The 13,104-nt window shown below is 40.3% G+C and overlaps 2 protein-coding genes across 2 annotated transcripts in view; both read right to left on the bottom strand.

Moving 5' to 3' along the window:
* Positions 1 to 8,168, bottom strand: part of LOC121719381 — a 43,590-nt gene extending 35,422 nt beyond the window's left edge. Inside the window, exons 1-3 of the mRNA XM_042104918.1 lie at positions 7,887 to 8,168; positions 2,874 to 2,942; positions 1,944 to 2,618 (exon numbers count right to left, since the gene is read on the bottom strand). Coding sequence (XP_041960852.1) covers positions 1,944 to 2,618; positions 2,874 to 2,937 — 739 coding nt within the window. The 5' untranslated portion in view covers positions 2,938 to 2,942; positions 7,887 to 8,168. The remainder of the gene's footprint in view (positions 1 to 1,943; positions 2,619 to 2,873; positions 2,943 to 7,886) is intronic.
* The window catches only part of LOC121719390 (NACHT, LRR and PYD domains-containing protein 12-like), a 705,660-nt gene that overhangs the window by 35,422 nt on the left and 657,134 nt on the right, over positions 1 to 13,104 (bottom strand). The gene's annotated exons all lie outside the window — the stretch shown is intronic.

The following is a 13,104-nucleotide window of genomic DNA, read 5'->3' as shown; positions in this document are numbered from 1 at the left end:
GTGTGCGCAGTGTAATAACAGACGCTGGCTGGTATTCGGAAGCTTTAAAAATAGTGTTTTTTTTTGTTTTTTTTAACCGGCGGCAGAAAATTTTAACCGGTCAACGTTGATTCGGTCAACCACTGGTTAAACGGCTACCGGTTAAGATCCCTATTTCAGACATTAGAATGTCATTATAATGCTGCTAACATTAGCCCACATGCTGCAACTTAGGTATGCAATATATTATGTTTTAGTGACCTTCTTTAGAGGCTTCTATGAACATGAATTGTTGTTTATAGGCAACATCAACTTAGTCGAGGCATAAAGAGCCATGTATATTCTCATTAAGTACTTAAACTTTTGAACTAGTTGATAGCCCAAGCTCAATGCTACCACCAGCTAATGTTAGACACTGCAGTAAAATGGTTAACGTTAGCGGTTTGGCCGTCCATGAAACCGTGGCAATATTTCGCTGTTTCAAGGACAAGATCAAGAGTGTCCAAAGGGGTGAAAACCACTTTAAATCGGGTCACATTATTGACTGTTGTGTGTCTGAGGGTCAGCTTGTGGGTTTTGTAAGGGCCGGCATGAGGGAAAAGACCTGCAAAGTTGTGGTGAGTTTAGCAGGGAGGTTGGTAATGCTAGTTAACATTAGCTAGGCTACTGTAGCCTTCTTACTGTACGAGTCATATCAATCATTAACCTAGAAACACTTCTTCGTACATTTAATGAACATTTTGTGTAATAATTCACACTGAACATGGTGGTCCAAGAGCAGACCATGCACCGGTCCATGCATCAGCCCGACTGAACGGTGATGGCAGTCAGATACGAAGCACTGCACGATGTTGCTAACATTAACGTTTACCGCTTTCACACACACCCGATAAAAAATACATGATGGTAAATATAGAATTCAATACCAAAACACTATTATTTACACGATTACTCCTGAAATAGTATAAGTATAAGAATATAAGTATATATACACTCTTTTGATCCCGTGAGGGAAATTTGGTCTCTGCATTTATCCCAATCCGTGAATTAGTGAAACACACTCAGCACACAGTGAGGTGAAGCACACACTAATCCCGGTGCAGTGAGCTGCCTGCAACAACAGTGGTGCTCGGGGAGCAGTGAGGGGTTAGGTGCCTTGCTCAAGGGCACTTCAGCCGTGCCTACTGGTCGGGGTTCGAACTGGCAACCCTCCGGTTACAAGTCAGAAGCACTAACCAGTAGGCCACGGCTGCCCCAAAGTAAATAACTAATATTAACTGCACATTCACTATATAAAAGTCACTGTTTGGAGTAAAAAAAAGGTTTGTGTGTTGTCGTTGGTGGTAAGTTGTTCAAATGGCAATGTGCCTTGCTATATATTATTCAGTGAGGCGCGGTGGTTTATGGGATGAGATTATCGGAAATGAAAATATGTACACAGTCTTGTACCTTTGACTTTTTTTTGGATTTTCTCTTCGTTTTTTCACTGTAAATGATATGTTGTATGCTTATGAGTTATCCCGTAGCTGGTTAGCCTAAGACATGCTCAAAAACTCTTTAGATACAGATTTTTCCAAAATGTCAATAGGAGAAATGAATGGGAAACTTACTTCCGGAAACTAAGCTCTCTCGGAGGAGGGGCAGGACTGCGATGCTCTATTGAGAAGAGTGAGGGTGAGTACTAGCTTGCTGTGAGGCTATGTACAAAGAGTTTTGATTGCTTTACTATTGTAGAAAGCTAGAAGCAGTGTGCTATTTTGATTTATTTTTGATTATTTTGTTTTCTTGACTTCTGAGTTAAATATAAATAAACTTTGAGCTCTGGTTTCCGTGTTTTCCACCTCCACCATCTAAAGCTAGTGAGCCGACACTTCCCAATATGTGGGGTGACGCCCTGGTACCTCACAAACCACTACCACTGCCCCAACTCATTATGCAAATTTGCATGACATAATTTCACTCACCCTGTCTCTGGACTTTTTTTCTTCTCTCCTCTGCTCTCCTCTCTTCTTCTGCCCTCTTCTCTTCAACCTTCAGTAATATGTCTCTGTTTATTTCATAGTGACGGCCACTGTTTCTTCCCACCATCTCTTCTATCTTCTCCAGCAGCTCTGTGACTTGCCTATCATCCTTGCTCTTGATGTTGAGGACATGATATCTGTTCCCACATCTCTCTACAAGCTGCTGGAGCATTTTCCCTTTAACCTCAAAGGCTTTCTCTTCTGCAGGAGTCTCCTGAATGAACAGAACTAGAGAGTGTTTCCAGGCTCCATGGCCCAGAAGACTCAGGTGGTTTGATGTGGCGTTTCTCTCGGCCTCTGTGAAGGTCACGTTCTCATGGATGACCAGCAGAAAGGCATGAGGTCCTGGAGGACACAGAGTCACACTGAGAACAATCTGCTGTTTCAGGAGGTTAGGAGAATCTCTATCAAACCTAAGATCATAATCCTTCCATCCTGGAGTGTCCACCACAGTGACCTGTCTCCCTGCTACCTCTCCCGGTCTCTTCACACACTGCAGTGTTCTCACATCAGGGTCAAACTCCTCTCTGCCCAGGATGGTGTTTCCTGCTGAACTCTTCCCAGCTTCTCTGTTCCCCAGCAACACAATCCTCAAGTCGGAGAGATTGGGGATATCACCTGGTCATCAGACAACACAGGGAGACAACACACACTGTCATGCTTTCAGAAAATACTTGAGATCCCCAAACATATTTGAAAAATAGTAATAAAATAATAATAGATTCACTGCCGTACCAACTATTCATCACAGGAAAATAACTTAAGAAATATTTAAACACACTATCCATTAGGGTATCAGAGTGATGGACATGTTCCATTAGGGTATCAATGTGATGGACATGTTCCATTAGGGTATCAGAGTGATGGACTCACCAGTAGATCTCCCTGCAGCCATCTCTTCAGTTTTACTCAGATCACTCAGATGTCCTGACCGCATTTACACTGAAAGAGGACAACATGGCAGTAGTGTTTTATAGTGATGGCTACTGTTTGTCACAACCAGCATTCAAAATTGCAAATTCAAAAGTGGTGTCTCCCCACCCCATACTGCCCTCCCTCATAGCTGCAGACAGGTTGCACTAAATATTTTACACTTATTCATTTAGCAGACAAAATGAGTAGTAACATTCAAGCTACAGTGTAGAGGAGACCTTAGGTAGGAATTAATACTGCATCATTGATTACCATTACTAGATGTTGAGAGTGCAGACGTTATGATTACTTATCAAAGAGTAGTAGAAGGAAACAGTGGTAGAAGAAGAAGGAAGTATCACCCAGAAAAACACCCAACTACAGAAAGCATACTTTCTAATATTCCTAGAAATTGTGAGTTTACCAGAAAAGCACAAAGGTAAGTCTCTTTGTAGTTTACTAACAACAATACCAACTAGATTGTTTTTATATTCATAGATTAATAACATTTGGTTAGATAAGCAGTTTTTGCAGTGTTTATATTTTACAACCCCTAATCAGAAAAAGTTGGGACGCTGTATAAAATGCAAATAAAAACAGAATTTGATAATATACAAGTCTTGTAAACATTTAGCAGTAAGACAGGACACAGACAACATATCAAATGTTGAAAATGAAAATGTAAACTATTTCATGCAAAATATATGTTCATTTTCAATTTGATGCCAGCAACATGTTTTAAAAAAAAGTTGGGACAGGGAATGTTTACCACTGTGCTGCCTCATCTATTATTTATATACCTCATTTAATTCTGTAAATATTTAGGAACTGAGGAGACCAGTTGCTAGAGTTTTAAGATTGAAATGTTGTCCCAGTACTCCCCGATATAGGATTTCAGTTGCTCAACAATATGGAGTATTCTTAGTCGTGTTTTTCATTCCATTATGCAGCTAATTTGACAAATCTGGACTGCAGACAGGCCACTTTAGCACCTGGACTCTTTCTCGATGGAGAAATACTGTTTAAATATGTGCAGAATTAATTTTGCCATTGTTTTCTTGAAATAGTCAAGGCCGTCCCTGGCAAAACATTGCCTGGATGTTGCTCACAACCTGTATCCATCATTCAGAATTGATTGTGCTTTGCCAAATGTGCAAGATGCCATCCACACCATAGATGTTGGGTTTTGAACTGAGCACTAAAACAAGTTAGATAGGTTGGATACTTGGATAGGCATTTTTCTCTTTAGCCTAAATGAGTCCATGATTTCCAAAAAGAATGGCAAATTTTGATTGGTCTAACCACATGACTTTTTTCCATGTTGCATCAATCCATTTTAGGCCCAGTGGTATTTTCTGTATCATGTCTCAATACAATTTTGGCTGTTACAATTTTGACTGCTGTTTTTGAATTGACTATCAAACTGTGCACATAGACAACAGTTATCAAAGTTTTTTCTGAGCCCATACAATGACAGGTCTGGAAACAGTTTTGGTGTTGATGCAGTGCCATCTGAGGTCCAAAAGACCACGGCCATCCAATTTGTTGTTCAGCTCTTTCCCTTGTTTGCAAAGATTTCTATGGATTCTCTGAATGTTTTAATAATAATATGTCCTGTAGATGATGAACTCCCCAAATACTTCACAATCACATGTTAAAAAGCATTATACATTACATAGTTTCATCATTTGTGCACACAGGTTTACACAGAGTGATGAATACCCCTATATCTTCACTTCTAAGAGACCCCTGCCTCTCTGGGATGCTCTTTTTCATACCCAATCATGTTGCCAGTTACCCTAATTAGTTGTGTAACATTCCTCATTTTGTTTTCTTTATCATTACACAACTTTTCCACCATTTTGTTACCCCGCCCCAACATTTTTTGAAACATGTTGCTGGTATCAAATTCAAAATTAACATATATTTTCCATGAAACAGTCAATTTTTTCATATTCAGCATTTGTTACAGTATATTGTCTATCTTTTTTGCAACTAAATATGAGTTTTGCAGATTATTATATTCTATTTTCATTCACATTTTACAAAACGTCCCAACTTTTTCTGATTTGGGGTTGTATAATGACCTGGAGACACTCATCAAGTCGAGGCTGTCCTATTTGTTTTGAGCCACTACACTGTAGCAAGACTACAACAAGTTCAAATATTCTTGCACTGTTGCACTGTTTGACTTACTCATTTGCACCATCACCATGACATTCATTCACAAAGAGCACCTTACCTTACCTTATGCACAGAGGACCACAGGCTCAGTCCCTGCTTCAGTCATTGCAAGCGCACCTGATTGATTAATCACCCATGTGGATACTGTTTTTTAGAATTGATTTAGATTAAGATTTATTTAGTATAATTTGTATTTTAGTATATTCTTTATCTTCTACAGTCCTTATTGCTTAGTTGTGTTTTTTTTATATTATATACTTTTAATTACTTTTTCTGCTGTTAGTGAATGTGTGTGTGTATGTTGTCTGTATGCATACTGTGACCTTGAATTTCTCCTAGGGATCAATAAAGTATCTATCTACCTATCTATCTATCTATCTATCTATCTATCTATCTACATGTATCTATCTAAATGCATCTGCCAGACTACTAATCTAATCAGAACAAAGAGGCAATAGTTTATGTGTTGTCTAAACTGCCCTGGTAACCTGTGAAATAAAAAATAGTTTTCAAAATCAAAATATTAATATTTAAACTGCTTTTTAAAGTATTGACCTTTTAGGCTGTTGTTTATTATTTGTTTACAATTATTCTTTGTTTTTGCCTTGCCTTAACCACACAACTAACAATTATTTCAGTTTTATTTCCATTTAGTTATTGTAAATTCAATGCCACCCAGATTAAATAGGTGACATCACACACTATCAGAGGTAGATGGAAGGTACAATTGAGTGTCATCTGCATAACAGTGACACCGCAAATTGTATTTCTTAAAGATGGAGTTGAGGGAGGTACATGTATAATGAAAATAAAAATGGAATCTCGGGGGACAGAGACACCACCACTTACTATGAGAGGAGGATGAAAAACAGCTTCCCATTCTGACTGAGAAAGTTCTATCACTCAAATTGGATGTGAACCATTTCAACACTGGGCACTGTACACCAGCTTCATCCTCCAAACGTTTGGTGTCAGATGCTGCGCTAAGATCAAAATGGACTAAGAGGGCATAAGAACCAGGAGCAATTGAGAGAAGGATATCATTGTATTCTTTCAGTAGGGCAGATTCAGGAGGGAGGAATCAGAATCTTGGGGTGAGATCAAATAAAATCAGAAAATGGGTCTCATTCCGCCTTCCGTTTGTATTGTCAAAACAAATAACAAAAGTGTTTATAATGTGAGGCAAATGCTTGCTTTAAAGATAAATTTATTACATTTTGTGTGTCATTTTGCTGGAGATTTGCATTGCAACAGTTTTTTTAAAAATGTGTGTAAACTAAGTTGAAAATGTGCAAACTGTGTGAAAAAAAACTGCAATACAAAATGTTAATTGTACTGTGAATCGAAATGATCATATCATCATTCTACTATTTTTGTACCTTTATTAAGAACTAGGAATGCGTTTTGACTTCAGCCAAATCGGTGTTTCCTGATTGAAGGCGTTAACTTTTGTATGTCTTCCTGCTTGAATGAATAGCTGTTCATTGCACATTGTCTTCAGGATCTTCTCCAACACACATCCTCTACATACTTACAGCACACTGCCCCCACCTACCCACACACACACACACTACACACACACACACACAGTCACTGCTCCACTCCCGCCCACACACACATCTTCACTGTCATCACTCACATACATTACATACAGTACTCTGCTTGCAATAGTAAGTCCCTGACCCCCCCCCCCCCCCCCCAACACACACACTTACATCATCACTGTCATCACTTCACATACATACAGCACACTGCTTGCTACAGTAAGCCTCCTCTACATACTTGCTGCACACTGCCCCCCCCCCCCCCCCACATACACAGCACATTGTCTTCAGGATCTTCTCCAACACACATCCTCTACATACTTACAGCACACTGCCCCCACCTACCCACCTACACACTACACACACACACACACACAGTCACTGCTCCACTCCCCTCCCGCCCACACACACATCTTCACTGTCATCACTCACATACATTACATACAGTACTCTGCTTGCAATAGTAAGTCCCTGCCCCCCCCCCCTACATACACAGCACATTATTTCATCAGGAAGCTTCTCCAACACACATCCCCAACATACTTACAGCACACTGCCCCCCCCCCCCCAATACACAGCACATTGTCTCAGGAGGAAGCTTCTCCAACACACACACATATTGCACACTGCCCTCTCCCCACATACACAGCACACTATCCCATCTCCCCTGTCATCCCCCCAACACACACACCAAGACCCCTGGCAGTTGGGTTAGCCCCTTGAGCCGTGGATCTGCCCAAGGTTTCTTCCTTGGTAAGGGAGTTTTTCCTTGCCCCTGTTGCTCTTGGGTGCTCCTTGTTGGTGCCCCCCACCCAATCCCAATCCTCCCCCACCTTTTTGTTATGCAGCCCTTACCACTTAATCTACTAAACCCCTCTTCTACTGCACTTTTTACCCCCCCCCCCCCATTAATGCACAAATAGGCTGACACCAGACATAATTTCACTGCATTTCTTACTTCCAGTAACTATATGCATGTGACAATAAACTTCCTTGTATCCTTGTATCATTGCTTATGCTTATATTGCTTCATGTTTGTACTAGCACTGTGACGTTTTACTGTCTATGGTACTGTAGCCTATTAGCACGTTGATGTTTTTTTGACCATCATTTTTTTTTTAACTCTATTGACTCATCCTTCCAACCTTTGGTAACTGTAAGAACTCTCATTCTAAAATAGCCTATAATGTACTTGTCAGTGATATAGTGTAGCCTTCACACCATAGCCTATATAAAATAGCCTTACCTTCACTTTATTGTTCATTCCTCAGAGTTTCTAATTCCAAAGAAGCGATAAAAAAAGTCTCACATACACCAGAGTAGCCTACTTCTGTCTGCAGTGCACTTTGTTCCTCTGTTCCAGTAAAGCATGAAGCTGGTTTCATGTTTCGATGTGACACATTCTTTACAGTCACATGATGAGTATGGACATGTTCTGTATCTGCCCTAAACCCCCACACGTCTCAATCACACATCACATCCAAGGGGGCAGGCGAATTCCCGGAAGTAGAAGAATCGACGTAGGCTGGAGGGACCACCTCTCTGCTAACTCCCATAGAAGTCCATTCATTCTAGGATTTTTTTGAAATACCATAACTTCATATAACATATATCCTGTGCTGATATTGTAGCTTTTGTGTAATCAACATAAACACTACAAAGGCAAAACAGACTCCACTACCTCGTCCGTAACGTTGGTTACCCGTAAGAAGAATGGTTAGCTTGATTGGTTGTCGGGAAGCTAGCTTTGACGTAATCTCTCTTTCGCGCCGTAGGGAGATAACCGTATTGTTTGGATAAGAAGCTCAGTCCACCTTACTGTCTATGACGGTAACTCGTAAGCAAAACCTAGCATACACGACCGTATGTTAAGGTAAAGCATTACACAGAGGCAACCTAATAATAATAAAAAAGTAAACCTAATTTTTTTTTTTTTTTTTTTAAAACGGCAGTAATTATTTCAGAGGTTTTCGATGGATTGACCGTAGGTCGGAAAAGTGGAAAGAAGATAGCTTCAAGGCTATAACTTTTTTGTTTTGTTTTAGCAAGACTGTTTTTGAAGATGATCATGTATGGTAGCTTCAACATTAACACGACTTGGTGAGGATGATATTAATAATAATCCATAAATAAATGTTTAACTTTGATGGCGAAGGAAATGTGAGAAGAATTTCTGTGTATCTATCATATGAGTTACAAGATTCAGTTCTATTACGCCTGTTTGAGTCGTGATTCACTCGGATCTTTCACCCGTATCTTTAAATTAACCCATGAGTCGCGAGTCTCTAGTATCATTAACTCGGATCAGTTGAGTCCTACTACAATTCAATCTAAAACGATAAACAGCGCCACACAAACCTCTTGCAATTAGCTAGCCTACTAGCCATCATAGCTGCCAAAAATGTAACAATTTCGTAAGTAGGATAACCACAACTCCACAAATCAACTCAAGCGACTGAGTGAGCAGGCAGTCTGAGATAACTGGTTAACTTCCCGCAGAGCCGGGTTAGTCGGATCAGCCGGCCGGTTGGTCTACATTGAGTACGAGTCGGCTACGGCTACGTTGTCATGAGTGGCTGTAGACGAGCGAGCAGCTCCTCCTCAAAGTGAAAAGCAATTCCACAACAAAAGCCATTCTTTACCTCTTAAATAACATTCAATGTTCTGCATGTAGCCTAGGCATACTTTAGATTTGGTGTATAGATGTAGCATATTAAAATGCAATTAGGTCGCGCAGACAGTCCGAAACATTGCACGCTCTTAATGGAGCTGCTTTGTATACCCGGGTTAGTCGGATCGCTGGGCCGGGCGGTTACGTTATGAGTGCGGGTCAGCCGAATCAGCCGGCTACGTTGTCATGAGTGGATCAGTAGACGAGCGAGTAACTCCTCGTCAAGGTGAAAAGCAAATCCACAACAAAAGCTATTCTTTCACTTCTGAAATAACATACAATGTTCTACACGTAGGCATAGCCTAGGCCTACTTTTAAATGCAATTAGGTCGCGAAGACAGTCCGAAACATTGCAAGCTCTATATGGAGCTGCTCAGGCTAGCCGGGTCAGTTGGATCAGCAGGGCGGGCCGGTTACGTTGTTATGAGTGCGAGTCAGCCGAATCAGCCGGCTACGTTGTCATGAGTGGATCTGCAGACGAGCGAGTAACTCCTCGTCAAGGTGAAAAGCAAATCCACAACAAAAGCCATTCTTTCACTTCTGAAATAGCATACAATGTTCTACACGTAGGCATAGCCTACTTTAAAATGCAATTAGGTCGCGAAGTCAGTCCGAAACATTGCAAGCTCTGTATGGAGCTGCTCAGGCTAGCCGGGTCATTTGGATCAGCAGGGCGGGCCGGTTACGTTGTTATGAGTGCGAGTCAGCCGAATCAGCCGGCTACGTTGTCATGAGTGGATCTTTAGAGGAGCGAGTAACTCCTCGTCAAGGTTAAAAGAAAATCCACAACAAAAGCCATGCGTTCACTTCTGAAATAACATATATTCTGCACGCATAGCCTACTTTAAAATGCAATTAGGTCGCGAAGACAGTCTGAAACATTGCAAGCTCTCTATGGAGAGTAGGCTATCCAGTCGGATCAGCCAAGCGGGCCGGTTACGTTGTTGTTATGAGTGCGAGTCAGCCGAATCAGCCGGCTACGTTGTCATGAGTGGATCTTTAGAGGAACGAGTAACTCCTCGTCAAGGTTAAAAGAAAATCCACAACAAAAGCCATGCTTTCACTTCTGAAATAACATATATTCTGCACGCATAGCCTACTTTAAAATGCAATTAGGTCGCGAAGACAGCAATGTCCGAAACATTGCAAGCTCTGTATGGAGTTGCTTGAGTAGGCTAGCCTACCTGGGTCATTTGGATCAGCCGCGGGCGGACCGGTTACATTATGTTGTTATGAGTGCGAGTCAGTCGAATCAGCCGGCTACATTGTCATGAGTGGATCTGTAGACGAGCAAGTAGCCTAGTTTCTACTCGTGTCAAGGGGATAATAATAATAGGCCTAATGAGAATAGTAGTAGTAGTAGTAGTAGTAGTAATAATAATAATAATAATAACAATAATAATAATTTAGTCACTGCAGGGCATTTCTACGTTCCTGTTTCTATGTCTACATTGAAAGTCAATTGCTTAGGCTAGGTTAAGACAATAAATAAACAGTCTGGCTCAAACTGCTTTCTTTCCCGTGAGTGGGTGGAGATTTTGATGCTATTATATTAGGCTATTTTATATTATATTATATTATATTATATATGATATTATATTAGGCTACCTAACATGATATATATATATATGTATAGCTATGATTAATAGGCTAATAATATTAGTTGCCTAGTAGGCCTATTAGCTGCCTATAATACCTATTAGAATAGATTCCTAGTAGCCTACTATTAGTATATAGTACTGGTAATAAACATTGTAGCAGAGTAGCATTAGACCTAGGCAAATTTTCTATTGTTAACAAAACAACAACAAATAATTAATTATTATAATATAGGCTACCCTCCCTGTCAATAAGATCAAAGTTTCTGAACATGAGCACCAAAAAGATGAACAATGTGTGGATGCACTTTGACCAGGAGACCAAAACTCTTAGGCTAAATGCAAGTACTGCAAAAACCTGGTTTCAAATCATGGAGGATCCACATCCAACATGAGAAGGCACTTAACGAAATGAAGCACCCCACTGCACTGCTTGAACGTAGGACTGAATTTCTTTGCGATTTAGCAATACTGACTCAAGTGACTCAAGTGACTCGTTCAACCCGGATCAGTTTAGTGAGTGACTCAGAATAACCCGGATCCTTAAAAGGAATCGAGTTTGACAGGCCTAAGTTCTATGGCTAACGTCACGAAGTTAAGTGTGAGGCTGCGCAGTACTGGGGGGACCAACTGAAAAATCGTTCTATTTGACTCAGTGCCCTCCCATTGAAAACGACGGAGTCTGTTCGTCCCATAGACTGTATATATAGAACTGGACAGTGTGCCGTCTGTTAAGAGTGATGCGAGCGTTAGTCCAGAGCCCCCTGGTGGCTGGCTGCAGTACAATGTGTAACTCCGCCCATCCCCATGTATTTCAATGGCCAAGTAGCCAACTTTCCATGTCACTTTTCTCATCTAAAACTATTTTTGTATCAACAACTTTTTATTCGAAAAGATGCTCAATACACACAATTTTTCTTTTCTCGCTGAAATTATTTTTTTTTAATGTTATATTAACAAATCTAAAAGGGCGTGTTTACACCTATGATTGACAGCTGGCTGCAGACACTACCGCGTCATCGCTCACTTATTTTAACACCTGATTTCGACCCTATGATTTCGACACATAATCTAACCTAAATAAGTGTTGCTGTTATTATCATTAGGCTATATCTTATCACAGTCTGACTAAATACATATTGATAGTCATACATTGTGTAGTTGCTGGTAAGAGACATCGTTGTTAGTTGTGACAGATTCTTTGTGAAAAAAGATATGTTCTGTTCTTTCGTAGATGCTAAGTATATTAGCTCATAGCATGCTACATCATGCTAGCATTAGCCAGTTGATAGGTAAAGTAAAAGGGCTCTGCTATATTGATCCGAAGTGACGTTAGCCATAGTCACCATCATTTACAGTCCTACTTGTTTCAAATGGTTTAACGTAACCAGTGATTGCCGCCATCATCGTTGCAACTTCATTTGAATATACTTTGTCACTGGAGAAGGCGATGTAAAGTGTCATTAACGTTAACTCTTGCTTAGTTTTGCGAATGGCAAAAAACGCCACCTAGCCTGCTAGGTCGACAACCTCGGTATGCCCATTCATGAATCAGCCCGACAAATAACGTTACTTGTGTTTTAGTGAACACATTATTGGACCATAGCTTAACGTGAGGAGGGATTCAAAATTACAAATGGCCAATTTGCTTACTATGCTCAGAACAGCGGTATCTGAAAATGCGTTAAGGTATCGTTGTTACCTGCGATTGCACTGCTGGAGAAGCATTTTGCATTAGAAATCCTCCCGTAGACGTACATCATTTCAAAATAATACGTCTAAATTGAAAACTGTGACAACTCATTGATAGGCCCTCTCAATATGTCTGTAATCGTATGCCTCTACCACAGGCTTGCTAGTCTTTCACCAGAGAGGGTGCTCCATTATAAATCAAAAATTTAATACTGCAGCCTTCATGTCAGCTGTAAAAATATGAGAACATGGACCTACTACATCAGGACAGGATACTCTAAACATTTTACACATAATCAGGAAGCTACTTTGCTGTTCAGTGTGTGATGTGTTTAAAGTGGTACTACGTTTAAAGAAACATTTTTATTCTTTGTTTCAAGTGCATAAGAAAATACCACATTATGATGGTTATGGTTACCCTTAACAAATACAAAACAATATAATACTTAAAACAGGGATCAATCAATAGCCTAATGAAATAAACAATGAGGGGGGAAAGCAAT

Source organism: Alosa sapidissima, chromosome 9 (assembly GCF_018492685.1).
Source record: "Alosa sapidissima isolate fAloSap1 chromosome 9, fAloSap1.pri, whole genome shotgun sequence".
NCBI classification, from domain to species: domain Eukaryota; kingdom Metazoa; phylum Chordata; class Actinopteri; order Clupeiformes; family Clupeidae; genus Alosa; species Alosa sapidissima.
Note: the sequence above shows the minus strand (reverse complement) of the source record. Positions and strands in the feature narration are given on the sequence as shown.